The sequence below is a fragment of the Salvelinus sp. IW2-2015 genome, unplaced genomic scaffold (genome assembly GCF_002910315.2).
Source record: "Salvelinus sp. IW2-2015 unplaced genomic scaffold, ASM291031v2 Un_scaffold2480, whole genome shotgun sequence".
Lineage (NCBI taxonomy): Eukaryota > Metazoa > Chordata > Actinopteri > Salmoniformes > Salmonidae > Salvelinus > Salvelinus sp. IW2-2015.
The window spans coordinates 24769-49621 of record NW_019943798.1 but is presented as its reverse complement, the minus strand read 5'-3'; the positions used below and the strand labels follow the sequence as shown (position 1 = coordinate 49621).

The 24853-nt window shown below is 42.4% G+C and overlaps 1 protein-coding gene and 1 long non-coding RNA gene across 5 annotated transcripts in view; one reads left to right on the top strand and one right to left on the bottom strand.

Annotated features, from left to right (window-relative positions):
* Positions 1-236: 236 nt before the first annotated feature.
* On the bottom strand, positions 237-2691 carry LOC139025298 (uncharacterized). The gene is made up of 2 exons (XR_011476857.1): positions 2598-2691; positions 237-2080 (listed from the first exon to the last, which is right to left on the bottom strand). It is a non-coding gene; the product is annotated as an uncharacterized lncRNA (long non-coding RNA).
* Positions 2692-2742: 51 nt separating this feature from the next.
* Positions 2743-24853, top strand: part of LOC111969138 (kinesin-like protein KIF18A) — a 29068-nt gene continuing 6957 nt past the window's right edge. The window contains exons 1-14 of one of the 4 annotated variants that reach the window (XM_024141287.2): positions 2743-2890; positions 3761-4093; positions 4416-4573; positions 4748-4852; positions 4997-5107; positions 5232-5429; positions 7880-8056; positions 8295-8369; positions 8479-8588; positions 9430-9592; positions 9748-9912; positions 12066-12187; positions 14944-15212; positions 17800-17859. In XM_024141287.2, coding sequence (XP_023997055.1) covers positions 3784-4093; positions 4416-4573; positions 4748-4852; positions 4997-5107; positions 5232-5429; positions 7880-8056; positions 8295-8369; positions 8479-8588; positions 9430-9592; positions 9748-9912; positions 12066-12187; positions 14944-15212; positions 17800-17859 — 2023 coding nt within the window. In that variant the 5' untranslated portion in view covers positions 2743-2890; positions 3761-3783. The other 3 variants (XM_024141288.2, XM_024141285.2, XM_024141286.2) reach the window with 3 other exon arrangements.

Below are 24853 nucleotides of genomic sequence, written 5' to 3'. Positions count from 1 at the left end.
TAACATGGAGCGTGGGTTTCCTCCCAGTCATTGACTTGTCAGTGAAACCCCCACTTAAACAAACAGGGTCTGTGATTACACTACCTAGCTGCTCTACAGGACAGCTGATGRAAACAGAGTGCAGACACCTGATTGCCTTACTGGTTCATTAACAGAAATGGTGGGGGGATTTCACATAGAGAATCTCTACCATAAGAATTTCTACTGTAAGACTGCTTAAGTGTTTACATGTGCTGGTAGCTGTTTATTAACATGTATACCTTGACCAAGGCTGCTATTACATATAGCCTAATAGACCACATGAATGAATAAACATTTTATTTATGTTTGTGAGACCTTACATTACAGTTTATAAACAGTTACCATTGTCGTTGCAATGTTCCAGCGAGCAGTCTGAACATGACGCATTTTAATTCTCCATCAAAGAGAAATTACAGTAAGAGCTSGATTCAATCAAACATGCCAAAGTAGCTTAGTGTTTATGTAGTTTCTATTTACACAACTAGCCTACTTCCTGCACACACAAGTGTCTCAGTCTGAAAGTTGAAGAAGGTAAGATGGATGTGCAGTACCCAAAACATTCTGCTAATGTATTTGAGTATGGGGGAGGGGACTGAGTATGCCAATATGTATATACTGGAAGGCTGGTTTGACAATGTTGCTAYGAGTGTAATTACAGCATCATACACAAGTAAGCACAACTTAAAGGGGCAATCTGTGACTACTACATCCCACATGGCCTTTTAAATGAATGATGTATACCCACTGATTCTTGAAGAATATATCTTATAAATTCCTCAAGAGCTTAGTTTAACTGTCGTACCCCATCAGAACCCAAAATATCGCCTAAACTTTTTTGTAAATAATGTCATTATAAACACTGTATGGCCTCAAAACATGGCTAAAACTCAAATGTTGCATCATGAATAGTCAGTCCATACATAGCTCTGTCTATGAATTTGAGAGTGGTTACATTTCTTAAGCCCCATCCCTCAGCATTTTACCAAAACAGTGGCGGGGTGTCCTTTATTATTGTTTAAACAGCAGATTGCTGCTTTAACGTAAAGTATTACAGCTTTTAATTACTGTGCTACATTGCCGGTCCTTCAGCTTTTAATAAATTCTTTTTCAGCATTTGGGGGTGAAGCACAAACTGTATAAAGCAATACCGTAATATATATGCAACTAGGCTACACCCTGGATAGAGCCTGTCAATGTGCAGTGACTAGAATTAAATTAAAAAATCCATCTAACACTTGTTTTTAATGGCAAGCTCTTGGCTAGCTTTATTGGGACAGTTGGCCAATGGGCGGAGAGTGAAGGAGTTACAGTAAGAGGTGCTAAAGTTCAGGCAGGAGTGTTGCAGGCAGCACTCTATGTCCTGCCAACAGCCTTACGGTGGCACAATGCCTGACTAAGTTGTTGACCCATGGCCCCCACCTGCCCTGTCCGTGCAGCATCTCTCGGCCACCCAGGGGGCCCATCAAGTCTCCCTCCGCACTGCCCACCAGAAACAGAAGGCCTTTGACTCATGCCCATCTGTCCTTGTAGTATGTATGGGAAAGCCAAGGTAGTGGGATCTTGGTGACTTAATGTGCCCTCAAGAGAAGTAGCCCATCTTATGAACTGAGAAGTGAAGTTTGGCCACAAACAACCTTTCAAAGAATGCAGATTTCCCTATAATTCATCATGTGGTAAAAACAGGCAAAATGCACAACAAACCTTACCTGCTGTTCCATAGAATTTTTAACCATCAAGGGCTCACTAAGAAAAGGTGGGTTGACACACACACACACACACACACACAGCGTGTTAGAGAAGAAAGACTTACCTGGCAAGGTTGAATATCTAAACATTGGAGCACTTTTTTAAGCATGACAGGTGTGTGCAGTGTCTGTTCAGCCAAGATGGTGGAGTCATCTTTACGTCTGTCCTGGTGACCTGGCTCCATGGGAGCAAAGCCAGAGTAGGACAACCTACTCCCCTTCCATGGCTGGCTGACTCTGCAAGCAGCATCAAGAGCCACTCTCCATGATGATCTCAAAGTGGGACAAGCAGACACATGCTGGCATGCCATGGTCTGAAGAGAATTGGAAGGGCATAGACATGATGAGAGTGACATGACAAAAACACAGCAACTTTGTAAGATGCTATTCTAGCTAGTGGCTAATACAATAAATGCTCGCTAGCTTATCAGAAAATATTGATCCGTTTTTTCTATCTAGTTATCCAGCTACAGTAAATAGCTAGCTACTTAGCCAACTACACAGTAAACCAAATCAAAGTGGGCTCCAGGGCACATTTTTACACTAGAGTGCAGTACTCAGTAGAAGAAGACCACGTTGAAGAGAGTCATCTAATTTCAAAGTGGAGAAGTGCGAAATAATGATTTGTGTAGCTAGCGTTAGACAGATACTAGCTAGCTATTCTCAGGTGCATCTTCATAAAAAACTATCGGGGAAAAGTGTTCGGATATGTGCGTTCCGTTCAGCTGTAGTAGATAGTTAGTAGCTAGTGTTACAACACCTTGAATAACTTGCAACTGGACGATGCAAATTGTACTTAGGACATTGATCTTAACGCAATAGTATACTTACTTTGTTATGTTAGCTATGTGTCATAATGGTTTCAATTACATGATAAAACATTTTTTGCTAGATAATAGCTGGCATACGAACAGAGTTTAAAACCACTTCCTCCACCAGTATTGCAATAAAATGACTGCAACACCAAGCTCACCGACGTCACTCAAGGTGCATAGCCAATCAGCTGTTGCGAAGGAAGAGGGGGCTTGTTTTTGAAAAGACGCGCTGGTCTTGGGAGAAAAAGTAGCAGTGGCAGTACTTGCTAGCGAGCCACAATTGCAAATGTGAAACAATTATAGTCAAAGGTAAGCTGTGGCTGTATTATACTTCGCTCCAGGACAGAAGTCATGTTTATGATGTATTTTACAACTCGCAGCACTTGCTGTTTTCGCTCGGAGGTGAGCTTCTATGACTCTTTGTTGACTGCTAATGTTAGCTAGCCACAAGAAGGCACTACGGGCGACGACTACACGAGACATTCAAGTCGCCCTGTTCGTTATGTAACAACATATTTGTATATATTCACTGCTTAAAATGTAACGTCGAATGCAAGTAGTTAGCTATGTTATTACTTATTAAGCTGGAGACTCTTACCTCCCTCACTAGCTTTAAGCACCAGCTGTCAGAGCAGCTCACAGATCACTGCACCTGTACATAGCTCATCTGTAAATAGCCCATCCAATCTACCTCATCCCCCATACTTTATTTATTTATTGATCTTGCTCCTTTGCACCCCAGTATCTCAACTTGCACATTCATCTTCTGCACATCCTACCATTCCAGTGTTTAATTGCTATATTGTAATTACTTTGCCACTAATGGCCTATTTATTGCCTCACCTCTCTTATCCTAACTCATTTGCACATGCTGTATATATATTTTTCTACTGTATTATTGATTGTATGTTTGTTTATTCCATGTGTAGCTCTGTGTTGTTGTGTGTCGAACTGCTTTGCTTTATCTTGGCCAGGTCGCAGTTGCAAATGAGAACTTGTTCTCAACTAGCCTACCTGGTTAAATAAAGGTTAAATAAATAAAAATTAAAAAAATTACGTCTGGCCACGCCCAATTCCACAAAGCCTGGTCTCTGCTCCACTCCATTGGAGTATATCAGAAACATCCTTCACCGTGGAGTTTAGTCAGCTAAAGCATCTTCCTTGTGATCTCTCAACTAGATCAATACACAATAAGAAGAGTCATGGACGTGTGCAGCCATGTCAAAGTGGTTGTTCGTGTGCGGCCAACTAATGACAATGAGAAGTGCGAGAACTTCAGAAATGTGGTCCAAGTTGTGGACAACCACATGCTAATATTTGACCCCAAGGAACAGCAAATKACATCTTTCGGGGGACCAAGAGTTCGAAACAGAGATGTCAACAAGAGAGCCAATAAGGACCTGAAATTTGTCTTTGATAATGTTTTTGGGGAGGATTCTTCTCAGRTGGATATCTTTGAGAACACCACTAAAAGGATACTTGATGGAGTGTTGAATGGCTTTAACTGTACAGGTAATAAAATAGGCCTGAACCTACTAATCTTTACAGGACTACACCGTCTGATTAGTAGGCTTATGGCTATGTGCACATTGAGACAGACGTTGTGAAAACAGTGTTGCAAATAGCTTAATTTAAATGAATGTCATAGTACAGAGGACCATTATAGAAATAGTCATTAGTATACTACAGTAGCCTACATCTTTGTACCCCATTTAGCAGTTAAATTCCAATAGATTTGGTGTCACATTTAAACCTACCAAAATCAGATTTATTTTAATTTGAAGTGGAAGTTTTGATCATGTTTAATTACTAATCCTTCTCTGAAACGTTGCAGTCTTCGCTTATGGCGCAACAGGAGCAGGCAAGACACACACCATGTTGGGCTCAAGCAATGACCCGGGTGTGATGTATCGCACCATGACAGAGCTCTTCAACCGTATGGATCAAGTCAAGGAAGAGAAAATATTYGATGTAGCATTTTCTTATCTTGAGGTGACTCTTTGGTTTTGTCTGTCTGATTTTACAAGTAATACATTTACACAGAAATCAATGAATAATATTCCTCCATCATACCTGGGAATTAAAGAAACACATTTTATTAATGAACAATTAGAATTTATATTGTCAATAGAAACCAGCCAAGTTTTTGTCATAACTGGTTTGCAGGTCTATAATGAGCAGATCCGGGACCTCTTGGCTAATGTGGGCCCACTTGCAGTGAGGGAGGACCCCTCGAATGGAGTGGTTGTCCAAGGCCTTACTCTGCACCAGGTTAGTGATTGACAGGTTATTTGTTGTGTCTGTCAGGTGTGTTTGTTGTCCTTTTTTCCTTAGTTGAATGAATTTACATCTATTTTTAATGGACGTGTACTGATTTTATTTGTTTAAAAAGTATTCATGTGACCTATTCTGTAGCCTAAGTCTGCTGAGCACATCCTTGAAGCTTTGGATTATGGCAATCGGAATAGAACGCAGCACCCCACTGACATGAATGCCACCTCGTCACGGTCCCATGCTGTATTTCAGGTAGGCTATTTCAATGGAGTGGCGTCATCTACCTTTCCTCCTTTACCAGACGGCAAGCAGGTTTACCCACTGCAGTCACTGGACAGGTGAAGATGAAATTGTTGGTGTTCTTGTAACCCACTAGATTTACTTGAAGCAACAGGACAGGACGGCCAGCCTTAATCCAAATGTCCGTGTGGCCAAAATGAGCCTGATTGACCTCGCTGGCTCAGAGCGAGCAAGTGCCACTAACGCAAAGGGAGCRCGTCAACGGGAAGGCGCTAACATCAACCGTTCACTCCTTGCCCTGGGAAATGTCATCAACGCTCTGGCTGACCCTAAGGTATGTGTAAAGCATCTTGATTCATGTTTCTGATTGAATAGGACCTTAAATTATTAAAAGGAAATGTTTCTGCTCACAGAATTCAATATAATTCAAAAAGGTGGTTGATCTTTTGACAATAACACCCACAGGCATTTCTGTGAGACTCGTAAGCAATGTTGAGCAGGCCTTGGTGCTGCTACCTCACCACTGAGAATACACAAACTTATGTCTAGATTTAATACTAAGACAGGTGTGTCAAACTAATTTTGCCCTAGGGGCCGCTTTCGGTGTTCAAAGTCCAGAGGGACGCACTGAAACGTATATTTCCTTGCCATCAAAATTTGCTAAAGATAGTCCTCTATCCACAATTTTTGGAATTTTCAATGCTCCCGGATTGTCTGGCTTTCATTTCTGGGATTATTAGCGCGCTGGACACAGTCAAGAAACTGTATGAATGTAGGATCATTATCATTTCTACACAGTTTCCATTTGGTTTTAGTAATTTTATACTATTGAGTTCATCCCCCCCCCACACACTTTTATCCAAAGCGACTTAGTCATGTGTGCATAGATTTTATTTATGGGTGGTCCCGGTAATTGAACCCACTACCGTAGTGTTACAACTGAATACATATGTTTATCTCACCGGTGAATGGTGTTAGGGTTATCCTTTGCTGTCGTTCATTTTCACTGTGCCAGTTGATTTCTGTGGTCACTGCATTTTTTAAGATGATTTTGTTCTTGTGGATATTTAGGTCGGTCTAGTCTAATTTATTCTGCCTTCATTTTGTTTGTATGTTGTTTAATTGATTGCAATTTTACATCACACTGGCAGCAATACTCCCCTGCTCTGTCATTGCCAGAAAAAAAAGTGAGCAGCTCCCTGTGACTCAAGGAGCCTTGCTTGGTCTGTTAGCAAGCCAATTATTTGGGTAATATTTCATTCCAGTTGCATACATTAACCTGTCACTGAGTCTTCTTGGTTTACCACTGAACCTGGGGATTCCACAAGCAGGCCACATGCATTTAGGAAATGCTGCACAAACATGCCACGCAGTACCAAAATGTATTTTTATTATGGCACCATTGTTTGCTTCAGGGAATGATACCTTGATGTCCCAGCTAGGACTGGTCCCATGGCCATGAAGTGCAGTTGCACATTTAGCCTTTGTGGTTTTCTCCATTGGCCCATTTCCTCTCTCTCTCTCGGGCTGTTTCTCTGTACATTGTAAATCCTGCTCTGACGAAAGACTCACTCTGCTTAATTGGGACAACCTTCTTTTAGCTGCAAACTTTGAGCTCCCATAGGATCAGCTGGAAATATAAGGGTTTCCTGATTCCAGATGTAGGTTTTGGCCAGGGAGAACAGCTGGGCAGCCCCCAGCCCATTGCAGATCACTTTKCCTCKGCAAGTTCCTGGTAATTCCTGCCATTTGAATCTCCATGSGACTGTGACTCACCTRAACAGATGTAATGTACTCAAGACRCATCTGTGCCATTAGTGAAGCCAGGCTGAATTCAGACCTAGCACATTCACACCAGCAGAAGATAATGTGCTTGGGTGTTTTCATATTCTATAGAAATGAAAGGTATCTGTCTGCCAGAAACCTGTTTATGGAAACAAATAGTTACCGTCTGCCAATAAGAATGTGTATATACAAAACATTAAGAATACCGTCCTAATATTGAGTTGCCCCCCCCCTTTTGCCCTCAGAACAGCCTCAATTTGTCAGGGCATGGACTCTACAAGGTGTCGAAAGCGTTCCACAGGGATGCTGGCCCATGTTGACTCCAATGCTTCCCACAGTTGCTGTATTTTCTTTGGGTGGTGGACCATTCTTGAAACACACCGGAAACTGTTGAGCATGTAAAACCCAGCTGTGTTGCAGTTCTTGACACAAACTGGTGTGCCTGGCACCTACTACCATACCTCGTTCAAAGGCACCTAAATATTTTGCCTTGCCCAGTCACCCTTTTGAATGGCACACATACACAATCCATCTCTCAATTGTCTCAAAGCTTTAAAATAATTATTTAACCTGTCTCCTCACCTTCATCTACTCTGATTGAAGTAGATTTAACAAGTGACATCAATAAGGGATCATAGTTTTCACCTAGATTCACCTGGTCAGTCTATGTCATGGAAAGAGCAGGTGTTGTTAATGTTTTGTACATTCAGTGTATTTGACTATTCTAAAACACCCCCCTATACAGCCTTATTTGTGTGTTCCATTGTCACTGGGCATTTACTGTATGCTTTGAGTCCCTAAGGGTCATAGGACTGTGGTCAATTCCATTTTAACGCAAGCAAGTTGGAATTAATTGATATAAATAAAAAAGCATTAATGTCCAGTGAGGTTTTTCAGACCTTTCCCCACCTCAAACCTGAATGTGTAGGCCTAACCTTTTCCTGTTTTGCACTTTTACTCTTTCTCAGGCTGTTGTTTTTGCTTTCTTTATTTTAGCAGAGTAAGAAAGCCCACATACCATACAGGGACAGCAAGCTAACACGACTCCTTAAAGATTCTCTTGGCGGGAACTGCAGGACGGTCATGATCGCCAACATTAGCCCCACCTCCAAATCTTATGACGACACCCACAACACACTGAAATACGCCAACAGGGCCAAAGAGATCAAATCATCGGTCAGTAAACTACTCACCCATCCCAACAATGTTATAGGATTTACTTAGGCCTCTTTGGCTGTGCTCTCCTTAGTGTACCTTCATTTGTAATAAACTCTGTTTTTAAAAGCCAAACATRAKTTCAGAGGTRGTTTTGATAGTGAAACTTGTACTACATGGCATTTCTTACAATATTTMTGTTTGTAATGCCTCTCTTTCTCCCTCCATACATTATTACATGCATCTACCTGTCCTTTAGCTCAAGAGGAATGTTGTCAGCTTGGACAGTCACATCGGCCAGTATGCAGTGATATGCGAGAGGCAGCGAGAAGAGGTAATATAAGATGCAGCACCGATCTCTACTACGCAGACTGGAGGCCCTTAGGTTCTGAAAATGTGTGGACATACATTTCACAATTTATCAACAGTTTATGCCATTTCAGATCGTTCAGTTGAAGAAGAAGTTGAAAGAGTATGAGGAGAGGAAGATGGGCCCTCTTGTTCCTGGAGGCTCTAATACCATCTCCAGTCAGAACCAAACAGAGATTCACAAGTAGGTACTTATTTGTTGTACCAATGTGCATGCAACAACCAAAAGGCAAAACTTGTATTTATACAGTAATACAAGTTCTGTTATGCATAATATGCACCACACTTGAGTGTCCTTTAAACTTGTACACTTTAATTGAAATCCATAGATAATTTATAATGTTGAGGGAAAGTACAAAGCCCAAGGACCTGGGCTTTGGGTGGAGAGTTTGCTCTGCATTTTTGATAGGGGAAGCTGTGAGCCACATAAAAAATAAAACTACACATATAATATATCGATATTCGTTAAAAAAGTCCTTCCTTCACTCCCCTCCAAGGGCTGCAGTGGTGTCTGTTTAAAAAGGGAGAGAGGAGAAGGGGGGGTGGAGCTGAATGAGTCTCATTCCCACGCATTTCATTCACCGGCATCAGAATTCACAACTCGCACAATGTGAGGCTCTGAAGAGAGGCAGCATGCTTCTCACACAATTAAAAATTCATCAGTCTGGCAAGGCCACGGCGGCTCCTACGTCACAGGGGTTACATTGGAGATTGCAGTCACATCTCAGCGGCTGCTCTCCACTGTCTGTTTATTTATTTACCTACATATCCCTCTTCCTTTACCAGAATGAGACATTGTTGCAAGGCCTCTGCCTTATTGGGTGAAAGCTGCTGAGGGTGATCCAGGGCAGCTGCCTGATTTTAACACTGTTCAACCTGTTGAGTTGTACAATAACATGACATAGGATTTTTACTTGAGGAAGGGCAAACACTGAAAAGTTTTATTTTTATAAACCTTTGCCCTACATTATTAAGCAAAGACTCCATTTAACAATAACTGGCTGGTTGCCCCTTTTTCTGGACAGGGTGTCAGAGTCCCTACAGAGCATTTTCTCCAGCCGTACTCAGATCAGGAGGGAGCACCTTGTTCTGGAGCGGCAGCTGAAGGAGAACGAGTTACGTCAGCGCCACAGCGAGGAGTGCAACCAGCAGGCCCAGCTCTTCGGTGCCAAAGACAAGACTGAGAAGGTCTGTTAAAGACCCTGCTTTTTACCATGTCATTTTAGCCAGAAAATGGTCCCAAAAGGAGCTTGTCTTTTATGATGTACCAGTGATAGATGGATGTTGAAAGTACATACACTCCTTTGTCATATCCCAATCTGATAGGCTCTGTTGTTGAATAGGCCACCTGCAAGCACGAGCGCAAGCTGGCTTCCCTGCTCACACAGCAGCAGCACATCCGCAAGAGGCTGAAGGAGGCTGAACTGCGCTTCCTTGAGAACGACGGCTGGCTGCACCGCGTGGAGAATGACGTGAAGCTACTGGGACAGGACTCCCAGCCACCAGTGGTGAGGCAACTGCTGGAGAGGTCAGGAGATATGGTAGCGCTTGACCCAGGGGTGGTGTTAGTGGTGTGGTATATGGGTTATTTTGTTCATACACTGGTCGGGGAGATGTAGAGGAAGATGGTCCCTCCAGGATTTAAATTTTTTTTTTTGTTGCTAAATCAACAATTCCCTGAATATTATGTGAGGGCTTGCACATTTCACCAATCACTGCACTATTTCTGCATAAAACTGTAAAAACATTTGTTATATTATCGCATAAAGCTGACCCATTACCGCAGTACAAAAAGAGGGCTCGCAATTCAAATCAAATTGTATTTGTCACATGCGCCGAATACAACAGGTATAGCCCTTACCATGAAGTGCTTACTTACAAGCCCTTAACCAACAATGCAGTTCAAGAAATAGAGTTAAGAAAATATTTACTAAATAAACGAAAGTTTTAAAAAAGTTACACAGTAAATAACAATAACTAGGCTATGTACAGGGGGTACCGGTACCGAGTCGATGTGCGGGGGTACAGGTTAGTCGAGGTAATTTGACCATATAGGTAGGGGTAAAGGGACTATGCATAGATAATAAACAGTGAGTAGCAGTAGTGTAAATACAAAAGGGAGGGGGTCAATGTAAATAATCCGGGTGGCCATTTGATTAAATGTTGAGCAGTCTTATGGCTTGGGGGTGGATGTTGTTAAGGGGCCTTTTGGACCTAGACCTGGCACTCCGGTACTGCTTGCTGTGCGGTAGCAGAGAGAACAGTCTATGACTTTGGTGACTGAAGTCTTTGACAATTTTTTGGGGCCTTCCTCTGACACTGCCTAGTATATGGGTCCTGGACGACAGGAAGCTTGGCCCCAGTGATGTACTGGGCCATACGCACTACCCTCTGTAGCGCCTTCGGTCGGATGCCGAGCAGTTGCCATACCAGGCGGTGATGCAACCGGTCAGGATGCTCTCGATGGTGCAGCTATAGAACTTTTTGAAGATCTGGGGACCCATGCCACTTCTTTTCAGTCTCCTGAGGGGGAAAAGGCATTGTTGTGCCCTCTTCACAAGTTTCTTGGTGTGTTTGGACCATGATAGTTTGTTGGGTATGTCCACGATCAGTTCCTTTATCTTGCTCACGTTGAGGGAGAGGTTGTTGTCCTGGCACCACACTGCCATGTCTCTAACCTTCTCCCTATAGGCTGGCCATTGTTGTCGTGATCAGGCCTACCACTGTTGTGTCGTCGGGAAACTTCATGATGGTATTGGAGTCGGGCTTGGCCACGCAGTCGTGGGTGAACAGGGAGTACAGGAGGGGACTAAGCATGCACCCCTGAGGGGTCCCCGTGTTGAGGATCAAGCCACACGTCAACACACACTTTTTGTCCCTCAACGGTGCATTGTTGCCCTGCAAATATCACACAAAATCCTCACAAAATCCTGGAGGGATTGGGAAGATTTATTGACAATGCTGCTAATTGTAAGTTACCTAAACTAAGCCATATTTTTGGTTGCTGGATCAGATCCATATAATAAACGAATTGCTAATTATACGTTGAAATGGTTCTACTTATAGTTAAGGTGACCTATCCCTTTTAAATGTTATTTTCCATCTCCCAGAGTACATTTTAGAAGGGATGGGAACGCGTCACAGGAATTTTACTCTATGCAAACTTTTTATTTTTTACTTATGATTTGTTTGTTTTTGCAAATACAGTTTATTTTCTTCCATCTGTTCTCCTGGTAATTAGAACTGTGCTTATTTTATTGCTCTTGTTCACTGGTGGATGATTGAGGTGAGTGGATCAATGATCTTTACGCATCCCTCACACAGCCAGTTACCTAAAACCATGTAGATGTTTTTTTCCTCTTTCTCATCCCTCTTCTAGGAAGTGGCACAGAACAATGATTCATCCGCTTGTCAAATGTTCTCTCTGCTGTCGTTTCGTATACTCTTTTACGTCAGAGGTGGATGACAGCTTTTTTTTTTTTACCCAGAAGACAGGTTCTCAGAGATGAAGCATGGCACAAAATAAACCCCTCAAGACTCATTGTCTTATGCGTCACTGATGACTCCCTGCCAGCTTGTTCTCTAGCTGTGGTCAGGTTTACTCAATATGTTCCCTCATGGTCATTTCCCCAGCTCTTCCACTTTTCCCTTTCCCCCTCAGGTACTCCAGAAGGACCTTCGCTGCCACAGGCTCCAGCTACAGGTAGAGGACCTCAAGCAGCACATTGAGCAAATTACCCACCTCATCGGCATCCAGGACCAGGAGAACAAACAGAATAAAAAGTAGGTCATTTTTCTTTTACAGGGTTAAACACATAATGTTGTCACCATACCAACATTTGGACTTCGATACCGATATTCATTGTAGTATTTGATACTCTTTACCCCAGCAATACGACAGTGGAAAAATACCTCACTTCCTGTGTAAAACATGTGGCCAAGCCAATGCTCCAGCTGGAGAGCTACTGGGTGTGCAGGCTTTTGTTCCTGTTGAGCAGCTGATTGCTGGAGTCTGATATGCTACAGCAGGGCTGGAACAAAAGCCTGGAATTACATATCAGAGTTGAATCATCCACCTGTATCCACTGAAGACAGAGAGTGGAAATGCAGTGATATTACCATAAGATGGCCTTCAGTCTTAAAGGGGTTTGTTAGACTTTTCAGACCTGTAAAGTAGACTTAAGTCAATCCGAGCCAGTATTCCACAACATCTGTTGTACAGATATTGCTACATGTTTTAGAAGGTATCTTCAGGCCGAATCCTACATGAATGGGAAAATATGGTCAGGTAGACACAGGCATATTAAAATGGGAATGATATTAAATAATATTTATGAATAATTGAGTATGAGTAGTGACTCACATTGTACTATGTGAGTATGAATGGCTGTGTGCCATCCATACCTGTGTCATACATTACCTCCAGAGAATGTACAAATCAAATGTATTTATATAGCCCTTCTTTCATCAGCTGATATCTCAAGTGCTGTACAGAAACCCAGCCTAAAACCCCAAACAGCAAGCAATGCAGGTTTAGAAGCACGGTGGCTAGGAAAAACTCCCTAGAAAGGCCAAAACCTAGAGAGGAACCAGGCTATGATGGGTGGCCAGTCCTCTTCTGGTTGTGCCGGGTGGAGATTATAACAGAACATGGCCAAGATGTTCAAATGTTGATGAATGACCAGCATGGTCAAATAATAATAATCACAGTAGTTGTCGAGGGTGCAGCAAGTCAGCACCTCAGGAGTAAATGTCAGTTGGCTTTTCATAGCCGATCATTAAGAGTATCTCTACCGCTCCTGCTGTCTCTAGAGAGTTGAAAACAGCAGGTCTGGGACAGGTAGCACGTCCAGTGAACAGGTCAGGGTTCCATAGCCGCAGGCAGAACAATTGAAACTGGAGCAGCAGCACGGCCAGGTGGACTGGGGACAGCAAGGAGTCATCATGCCAGGTAGTCCTGAGGCATGGTCCTAGGGCTCAGGTCCTCAGAGAGAGAGAATTAGAGAGAGCATACTTAAATTCACACAGGACACCGAATAAGACAGGAGAAGTACTCCAGATATAACAAACTGACCCTAGTCCCCCGACACAAACTACTGCAGCATAAATACTGGAGGCTGAGACAGGAGGGGTCAAGAGACACTGTGGCCCCATCCGATGATACCCCCAGACAGGGCCAAACAGGAAGGATATAACCCCACTCACTTTTCCAAAGCACAGCCCCCACACCACTAGAGGGATATCTTCAACCACCAACTTACCATCCTGAGACAAGGCCGAGTATAGCCCACAAAGTGACTCAGTGACTCATCCCACTCAAGTGACGCACCCCTCCTAGGGACGGCATGAAAGAGCACCAGTAAGCCAGTGACTCAGCCCCTGTAATAGGGTTAGAGGCAGAGAATCCCAGTGGAGAGAGGGGAACCGGCCAGGCAGAGACAGCAAGGGCGGTTCGTTGCTCCAGAGCCTTTCCGTTCACCTTCACAATCAATCATATGACCCACTGAAGAGATGAGTCTTCAATAAAGACTTAAAGGTTGAGACCGAGTCTGCGTCTCTCACATGGGTAGGCAGACCATTCCATAAAAATTGAGCTCTATAGGAGAAAGCCCTGCCTCCAGCTGTTTGCTTAGAAATTCTAGGGACAATTAGGAGGCCTGCGTCTTGTGACTGTAGCGTACGTGTAGGTATGTACGGCAGGACCAAATCGGAAAGATAGGTAGGAGCAAGCCCATGTAATGCTTTGTAGGTTAGCAGTAAAATCTTGAAATCAGCCCTTGCTTTAACAGGAAGCCAGTGTAGGGAGGTTAGCACTGGAGTAATATGATTTTTTTAAATTAGTTCTAGTCAGGATTCTAGCAGCCATATTTAGCACTAACTGAAGTTTATTTAGTGCTTTATCCGGGTAGCCGGAAAGTAGAGCATTGCAGTAGTCTAACCTAGAAGTAACAAAAGCATGGATTAATTTTTCTGCATCATTTTTGGACAAAGTTTCTGATTTTTGCAATGTTACGTAGATGGAATAAAGCTGTCCTTGAAACAGTCTTGATATGTTCGTCAAAAGAGAGATCAGGGTCCAGAGCAACGCCGAGGTCCTTCAGTTTTATTTGAGACGACTTTACAACCATCAAGATTAATTGTCAGATTCAACAGAAGATCTCTTTGTTTCTTGGGACCTAGAACAAGCATCTCTGTTTTGGCCGAGTTTAAAAGTAGAAAGTTTGCAGCCATCCACTTCCTTATGTCTGAAACACAGGCTTCTAGCGAGGGCAATTTTGGGGCTTCACCATGTTTCATTGAAATGTACAGCTGTGTGTCATCTGCATAGCAGTGAAAGTTAACATTATGTTTTTCGAATGTTGTTGTTGGTTACTTATATGAATTAGTGAATAGGGAGTATTAGTCTTTTAAATTATACTCTACTAGATGTTGCATACATATGCAACAAAATTCACTTTGGCACCTTTTACACTATAAATTGTGATACTGACTCAACAGAACATCTTTTAAGCCTGCGTTTCATGCTTTCTTCTGTTCAGAATAGTGCACATGCTGCTGCCTGCCTACAGCAGACAGTACTGGATGCTGAGGGGGTCGGGCCTGGTCACAGCTACCGACGAGGCTGAGAACCAGGACCTGGAGCACCTGGTCCTCAGGGAGAGGGGTGTGGTGTGGGCTGATCAGGAGAAGGCAGGGGAGCAGAAGGATGAGGAGACCCAGGCTGAGGTTTCCAGGCTTAGGCCAGAGCTCGCACCCATCCTGTCATTTTCACACCTCATCTGTCCCCATCAAAACAGTCCCTGCAGTAGTAAGTCATGACTTCATACCTTATGTTGTCTTAAAAAACGCAGAATTAGCTTCAACTCCCAGTGACAACGATGACATGTAATTCCCCCTGAGGGGTATACTACCATGCCCAGTCTTTCTAGAAAATCTAAATATATTTTGGCAAGTTAGCTGGCCATTGATCTTGCTTTGTGGTATACCCCCCTGGTTGACTGTTTAATCATCTGTTGTGGTGCTTTATTTTCAGGCCACCAGTGGCCATACAGCAATATCTGGTGGCCCTGGGCTATTGGGCTCTATTTACTGTTGATCATGGGAGCCTACACACACTGGAGCCACCATTCTCCAGGTCCTGTATAACCCAGCACCAGTGCGCCATCAGGCCTCCTTTCATGACATTCAGCCCCTAGGAGACAATGGAGCGTGAACCAAAGCTGGCCAGCAATACTTAATTACCATGTTGCTGTCCATCATATGTCAGCAGGTGCACCCCGCACCTGTCCCCCTGYACCCGTCACATGCTTGTTTCCCTGTGTCTTTTATTTWKTATTTTTGGCCCTGTCCACTTGTGCTTGTAGTTGAGTGATATCCTGTAATTTGACCCTCCTTTCACAAGCCATGAGCACAAATGTATGATACCAGATCTCAATAGGTCCCGTCTGTTTGTTCTATTCCCTCCTTTTTCACCTTGCAATGACTATCCTGAAGACTACTGTTATTATTTATTTAAAGCTACATTTATTGAAAGGCCCAGTGCAGTCAAAAATGTGATTTCCTGCATTTTATATATATTTCCACACTATGAAATTGTGTAAAATTATGATAATTCCCTTTTAGTTTAAGAAAAGACTGCTTAAATGTCTGCCTCTTTTGGCGGGATGGTATTTTGGCCTGCCTGGTGACATCACCAAGTGGTAAATTAGTTAATAAGAATGAGTTCCAAACCTCTCTGCCAATAACAGCTAGTTTTCCCTTCCTCATTCAGGCCACCCCCAGACCTGTCTCTTATACACATCTAGATGTGTATAAGAGACAGCATCACCAAGTGGTAAATTAGTTAATAAGAATGAGTTCCAAACCTCTCTGCCAATAACAGCTAGTTTTCCCTTCCTCATTCAGGCCACCCCCAGACAGTCCCAGAAAACTTCTTGCTTGAGAAATTGCTCTTTGCTAAGAAGCTATTTTTGTTTCCTTGTTTTCAATTAAAATGGTTAAAATCACAGTAAAGAACTTGTTACCCAGAAATGATTTCATATTTTGATAAAAATGGCTGCATTGAACTTTTAACCCCTAACACTTGTGGGAATTGGATAGGGATAGAGCTAAATGTAAATGTTTCTTACAGAAAAATAAAAAAATATGGAAATGCATAACCATGGTAGAAATTTAAAGGGAACAGTGGAGATTAGGGCAAAATTATTAGACTAAAGGTGAGGCCAACCGTTCAGCTGACACAAGACTGAATCCAAACATTAGACGGTTGATTTTATGTGCATTTTTACATTTACTGTAATTTTTTGCCGCATTTGTTTTTTAACAAAATCCAAACATTCTCCCCGCAGTAACATGATAAGAATATTCTTGGGAAATTTGAGATAGGTGCAACAAAAGACAAAAGCATTACAAAGGTTTGAGTGGGGGGTCTAACTGATGTTTCCAAGTGGCCACACACCTGCACAGTTCCAAATTAATTTCAATGCAGTTTTATGACTCAGAAGTCCTCAACTATACATTGCTTTTTTGAGCTCTCATAGCTGTGCCGTTTAGGAATTAGAGCAAGTACACTTGTAGTTGTTTTATCTGGAATACAGCCCTGCATCCTCGCCTTTACACAATTATTGTTGCTTACACAATCCAAAAACAGTCAATTTTTATAAATCACAATCTGGGGCAGGTTGGTGAAATTTGAGCGCTTGTTCTATTGCCAACATGACTAGCAAAATTATAAAATAGGATCTTAGTGTTAGGCTTTCACAAAGCAATTCAGAGAAACAGATTGTAATTTTGTGTGCATGGAATGGATTCATGAGTAAATTAAAATGCGTGGTCCGCTGCAAATTTTTCCACAATACAACAAACCGGCTCATTCTGTTCAGGACAACCCAGGGTATAACGCCATGTTATTTTGTAACTGTACATCAAACATAGTAATCATAAATGTTGACAATGTATATTACATGAGTTTTATGATATGGAAATGTGAAGTGCACATTGGGACTCATGGGTGTTAGGCTTGCTTGTATGACATCAAAGCAGTATTTATTATAATCCTTAGCATCTCATCTTTCAAAATACATAGAGTCCTTGCAATTTACAGCATTTCCCTCACTCATACAGAACATTTTCTAAAGTTGCCCAATTAGCGGGAGGGATGGGGGCAACCTCTTGTCGTGTGCGGTGCTCAAGTTCAGAACTGCTGCGCAGTTCATGATGACTATTCACATTTACCACAGCCAAATGCTGAGGCACGATTGTGTCTGTTCTATTGATAACTGTGCAGGCTGAGCTGTGATGCTAGTCATGCTGTGTGTTGTGCTGATAACTGGGGTGGTGGCATGGTATTCATGAAGGAGGCTGTGTTGTTGAACATACTGTTGTCTGTCACTCAGGTGCTGAGAAACATAAGAGGAGAGTCTCGCTGCGCCTTCAACCCAATCCATCATCGAAAGGTAAACCTGTCTTTACTCTCCCTCAGGCCTGCTAACCTGGTCATTAATCTAACAGCTTGCCACATGGAATCCTTCATAGTGACAGTCAGAGGGGATCAAATATGTCCATCAAAGTCATCACTCCTGTGGTAAAAGCTCTGTTTCAGCTGTTAATTGTTCATCAGCAATTTCAGTTGTGATAAAACTGGTTTCAGGATTCACTAGTATAAACTAGGGGTGTTAACAGAGATGCTTGTTTCAGAAGACCACAAAGACTGGAATGGTTAAAATAATGAACTGGCAATATTAAACACCCCCACTGTAGTGGTCAAAGTGCGACCATGAGTAATATTGATCTGTGGATTAAGTGTTTATTGTTTTATTCCCACTGATCACTGGTGTTTAGTGTAACAACTTAGTTTCCCTTCTGCCAACCTCAAGAGATGATGGGACATCAATTGGCACTTCAACTGATTCTTAAACGAGGAAAAATAAAATAGACAATCTGTAAATAAACTACAAAGTATTCCGACATGAAATAGAATGTAATTTCCAGTTGTGCAGCACTGCGGACTTTCTGGTCTGGAACTAAAGATATTTTGTGAAAATGAAATAACACTCGAGACCCCTTTTAGAGAAAGAAAAGGACTGGGAAAACCTTTAGGGAAGTACAATAAGGAAGTATGTGAAATATGGCCATCCAAATTGTCTGTAATGATATTTTCTGCTGAACAGGTGGTCTACATTTGATTGAAACACATTGTGGGAAACGTCAGCTACATTTTTAAAGAAAACAACACCAGATGACCACAGCGCAACAGGAAATGGCTTAAAAAACACTTTTCACTAGGGCTGCCACAATTACCGTTTAACCGTCATGAAAGTAAAATAACCCTTATAACAGTTTTAAAATGTGTTTTTTGTGGAACAGCTGACTGAAGACTGGACAGCTGGGCATTTGTGCGGCTGAGTCTGTTTCTGGGGACGGCCAGGCATTTGTGCTGTTGAGTCTATTTCTGCGGTAACATAGACTGTTAATAACAATGTGATAACTTTGTTGCTCCTTGCTGAAAGAAGCAAGGTGTTGTAGCAAACAGGCAGCAGCACAGGCAGTCAGGAGCAGAGCAGAGGAGAAGATGTGTGTATTTTATTTTGCTATTTGAGCTGTAATAACGGTGACCACGGTCATTTGGCTGACCAATATCCGTCATCCAAAATTCCATGACCGTCACAACCCTACTTTCTGCATGTCTTATCTACTTCAGAATGGCTTTTTGTGATTGTGAATTACATGAATGTCCTTAACTTAAGGGTTTATCATAGTTCAAAACCGGCACACATATACACTGCCGTTTTCTAGAATATTGGACCGTTAGCTTTCATACTTTTCTCATTCTGAGTGCAGCTCAAGCAGTTTCTCCAATTGTCAACACATTCAAATGAATAGAGGATGCCTACCGGAGACGTGTTGATTGGGAATTGTAGGAAGGTGTGTGTTCGGGCTTTGTGTCCCCTGCAGATGGTGGTCTCAGAGCCAGGTAGCTATGTCACAATGGGACACTGGACTATCGCTTCTGTGGACTATGATTTATGCTTTTGATATGAAATAAGATCTTGTCCAAATCATGTTACCTGTTCGTGTGAAATCTTTGTTTTATTCTGTGTTTGTGTAACTAGCATCAGAGCTTGATAACGATTGAGTATGGAGATCCTCCCTCTCCAACCTTTTTATTACCGCACCATCTCGAAGTGGATACGAGTGCAGGTCACCACACATGACCCTCTCAATAGGGTTCTGCACCCTGCCAGTCCAATGCCATGTACCCATCCCTTTATCTCCCTTCAGCACAGGATGGCCCACACAATTTCAATCACTCTTCTCTCTCCTGCAACCTCGTTCTGTGCCAGTCTTACTTTTTCCTGCTCGATCACTCTCTCCCTCCTTGCCCCCCTCCCCCTTTCATCCATATCTTGTACTCAGTCAATCCAGCATCCAGCCCTCCCAACCCAGGCTGCTCAAACCTCATTCATGAAAATGCAAATTCACTGCAGTGAAAAGAAGGTAGGCAAGGCAAGCGTAAACGCCCCTGCCCCGTCAGCAAGAACAGCAGCAGCGCTATAAAGAGGGAGGCAGCAGCCAAGCGACCCTAATACGGCGCTGTCTCTACCAGAAATAGCACCTCATGCATGTATTAATCCTACAAGCCAAAAATATGTGATTGAAAGAACTTGGCTGCCATTTATTGCCTGGCCAGATCTCCGTCAGAGAAGCAGTACCATTTATCACTGTCCCCTCATCCTGCCTTGCTATCTGAGCTGTGACTCAAATTTCCTAAATATTGCATTCTGCTCTTCACATGAATAAATAGGTCCATTAATCTTCCATATCCCCCCTCCGTTTTATGATACACAAGTATGTTGTTAAAAAATGTGAGCATTGTCACTTAAAAGCTTCTACTTTAAACAATTTAGTTGGTTGTTCTATTTTGTCTGTGCGGGGGTGGGTAGGCAAATTGATATGTCAAATCCACYACCACACAGYTCACATTTCTGGGAATTGCCTCATCCTCAGTAAAATGTATTAGGTATGAAGCGGCGTCACAGGGCTGTGGTCAGCAGCATGTAAATGATGYAGCCGCAGTGTCTCACTGCAACAAGTGAGTCTGCCTCCTTGTGCTCTGATGCAACGTGCTCTCCACTTTACTCTTACACACCAGCCATTAACCTCGAACAACCCTGCTTACATTCTTTTGGTGACATAATCCTCAATCTCAGCCAGGTTTTATCATAGTCTACCTATTCTCGTAAGACATATTTATTCATGTTATTACGTTTAAGCTCTTATTACATCATTAAATCCCAAAGTTCTATTCATAACATTTAGGCCGGTTAATGGAAGACGCATATATATTAAAACGACTTTGGTGTATATTACAAATTAATTGTGTAGCCTATATCAATTATTCCCATTTAATCAGTTGTATGTAAAGTTAGTTGTATATAAGTTAGTCTTGATCAAATGACCAATAATTAACAGTATGTATGTAGTGTGTATGACTCATCCTCACTGATGACTAATATGGTGATCCATTCAGTGTAGCTGTATCCTTTATACGACAGGTTGCTAAGCGTGTGAGTCATCCATTATGGCTAGTGATTGTGAACCACTTATACCATGAAATAACTTAGGACTAATCATAGGATATGTCCACTCCTGCTTTGTCGGCCATAAGTTGTTTTCCCTCATTACTTGCTTTGTGTTCCATAAGGATTTTATGTGGCCTTGTTATGTTTGCTTGATTGGTTAAAGGTCCAATGCAGCAGATTTTATCTCCATATCAATTCATTTCTGGATAACAATTAAGTAATCTTACCGTGATTGTATTCCATAAAAATTGTCAAAAAGAAGCAAAAATAGCTTCTTAGCGAAGAGCAATTTCTCAAGCAAGAATTGTTCTAAGACTGTCTGGGAATGGACTGAGTGGGGAGGGGAAAACGGAAAACTAGCTGTTATTGGCAGAATGGTTTGGAACTCTCTTATTGGTCTATTAACTAGTTTACCGCCTGGCAATGTCACAGGGCAGGCGAAAACTCCATCCCACCAAAACAGATTTCAATTTCAGTCTTTTCAAACAGCTCATTAAACAGTTATTCCAACCTCATAGTGTGGAAATATACACTGAGTTTACAAAACTGTATGAACACTGACCAGGTGAAAGATATAGTCCCTTATTGAATCCACTTCAATCACTGTAGATGAATGGGAGGAGACCGGTTAAAGAAGGATTTATGAGACAATTGAGACATGGCTTGTGTATGTGTGCCATTGGTGGTGAATAGGCAAGATAAAAGATATTTGAAGTGGCAGTGGTCTAAGGCACTACATAGCAGTGCTAGCTGTGCCACTAGAGATTATGGGTTTGGGTCCAGGCTCTGTCGCAGCCGGCCACGACCAGGAGACTCATGGGGCGGCGCACAATTGGCCCAGCGTTGTCCGGGTTAGGGGAGGGTTTGGTCGGCAGGGAAGTCCTTGTCCCATCGCGCACTAGCGACTCCTGTGGCGGGCCAGGCGAAGTACACGCTGAAAATCGTTTATTTTTTTATTTTTTATAAATAAAGATTTTGCCCCCTTTTCTCCCCAATTTTCTTGGTATCCAATTGTTAGTAATTACTATCTTGTCTCATCGCTACAACTCCCGTACGGGCTCGGGAGAGACGAAGGTCGAAAGCCATGCGTCCTCCGAAGCACAACCCAACCAAGCCRCACTGCTTCTTAACACAGCGCGCCTCCAACCCGGAAGCCAGCCGCACCAATGTGTCGGAGGAAACACCGTGCACCTGGCCCCCTTGGTTAGCGCGCACTGCGCCCGGCCCGCCATAGGAGTCGCTGGAGCGCGATGAGACAAGGATATCCCTACCGGCCAAACCCTCCCTAACCCGGACGACGCTGGGCCAATTGTGCGTCGCCCCACGGACCTCCCGGTCGCGGCCGGCTGCGACAGAGCGCGAACCTAGAGACTCTGGTGGCGCAGCTAGCGCTGCGATGCAGTGCCCTAGACCACTGCGCCACCCGGGAGGCCCTGAAAATTGTGTTTTTGACTGCACTGGGCCTTTAAGTCTTGGTTTCTTTGAAACATCAAATTATATTTTTCTTTTGCCTTACTCGATTTGATTMATTTTCTTCTTTCCCCTACTTAGCCATCTTCCATGTCACAGTAGCTGGGCTTGTCGGGACTGGTGAAACTCAATTTGTGGGCATGAATGTGTCCCGGCCCTTACTCCCTTACACCTCTGATTAATGTCTGCACTGTGTAAAGGTCACCAGGTTCATTTTCTTTGGCTACCTCTACACTTCTCCAACTGCCAAAAGATGAGAATCCATATTAGGCCTACTGCAGACATGGACTTCTCCTTTCAGTATTTTACAGAAAGGTTATTCCTTCATCTTTCAATGGTAGTGATACTCTGTCTTATTTTTATACCGGTGCCAACTAAGATCTATTCAGATGTGATTGATTTTCTTAAAATATGATTATGGTGCTCTAACACAGATGGTAAGGCCATGCAGGGGTCAAAGTTCTCAGGAGGGTGATTATTTGGGATATAAAATAACACTCCAGAGCACACGAATGTCTAAGACTAGATAGAATGTATGTAGAAATTGTAATGGACATATAGTTGAAGTTGGAAGTTTACACACACCTTCGCCAAATAAATTTAAACTCAGTTTTTCACAATTCCTGACATTTAATCGTAGTAAAAATTCCCTGGTTTTGGTCAGTTAGGATCACCACTTTATTTTAAGAATGTGAAATGTCAAAATAATAGTAGAGCGAATGATTTATTTCAGCTTTATTTCTTTCATCACATTCCCAGTGGGTCAGAAGTTTACATACACTCAATTGGTATTTGGTAGCATTTCCTTTAAATTGTTTAACTTGGGTCAAATGTTTCGGGTAGCCTTCCACAAGCTTCCCACAATAAGTTGGGTGAATTTTGGCCCATTTCTCCTGACAGAGCTGGTGTAACTGAGTCAGGTTTGTAGGCCTCCTTGCTCGCACACGCTTTTTCAGTTCTGCCCACGTTTTCTATAGGATTGAGGTCAGGGCTTTGTGATGGCCACTTCAATACCATGACTTTGTTGTCCTTAAAAACTTCTTAAGGCTGAAATCCCGTTAAAGGGACCGACTTAACAACAGCCAGTGAAAGTGCAGTGCGCCAAATTCAAACAAATTTCATAATAAAATTCCTCGAACATACAAGTATTATACACCATTTTAAAGATAAACTTGTTGTTAATCCCACCACAGTGTCCGATTTCAAAAAGGCTTCACGACAAAAGCATGCCATGCGATTATGTTAGGTCAGCACCTAGTCACAGAAAAACACAGCCATTTTTCCAGCCAAAGGAGTCACAAAAAGCAGAAATACAGATAAAGATTTATCACTAACCTTTGATCTTCATCAGATGACACTCATAGGACTTCATGTTACACAATACATGTGTGTTTTGTTCGATAAAGTTCATATTTATATCCAAAAATCTCAGTTTACATTGGCGCGTTATGTTCAGTAATGTTTTGCTTCCAAAACATCCAGTGATTTTTGCAGAGAGCCACATCAGTGGCAGAAATACTCATAATAAACATTGATAAAAGATACAAGTGTTATGCATGGAATTATAGATGCACTTCTCTTTAATGCAACCGCTGTCAGATTTCAAAAAAGCTTTACGGAAAAAGCACACCATGCAATAATCTGAGTACAGCGCTCAGACCAAAACAAGCCATACAGATACCCGCCATGTTGTGGAGTCAACAGAAGTCAGAAATAGCATTATAAATATTCACTTACCTTTGATGATCTTCATCAGAATGCACTCCCAGGAATCCCAGTTCCACAATAAATGTTAGTTTTGTTCGATAAAGTCCATCATTTATGTCCAAATACCTCCTTTTTGTTTGCACGTTTAGTTCACAAATCCAAATTCACGAGGCGCAGGCCAGACGAAAAGTCAAAAAGTTCCATTACAGTTCGTAGAAACATGTCAAACGATGTATAGAATCAATCTTTAGGATGTTTTTATCATAAATCTTCAATAATGTTTCAATCGGGGAATTCCTTTGTCTTCAGAAATGAAAGGGAACGCAGCTACCTCATGGGCACACGCCTGACTGAGCTCATGGCATTCTGCCAGACCTCTTAGTCAATCAGCTCTTATTCGCCCCCCCCCCTTCACAGTAGAAGCCTGAAACAAGGTTCTAAAGACTGTTGACATCTAGTGGAAGCCTTAGGAAGTGCAATATGACCACATAGACACTGTATATTGGATAGGCAAAGACTTGAAAACCTACAAACCTCAGATTTCCCACTTCCTGGTTGGATTTTTTCTCATGTTTTTGCCCGCCATATGAGTTCTGTTATACTCACAGACATCATTCAAACAGTTTTAGAAACTTCAGAGTGTTTTCTATCCAAATCTACTAATACTATGCATCTCTTAGCTTCTGGGCCT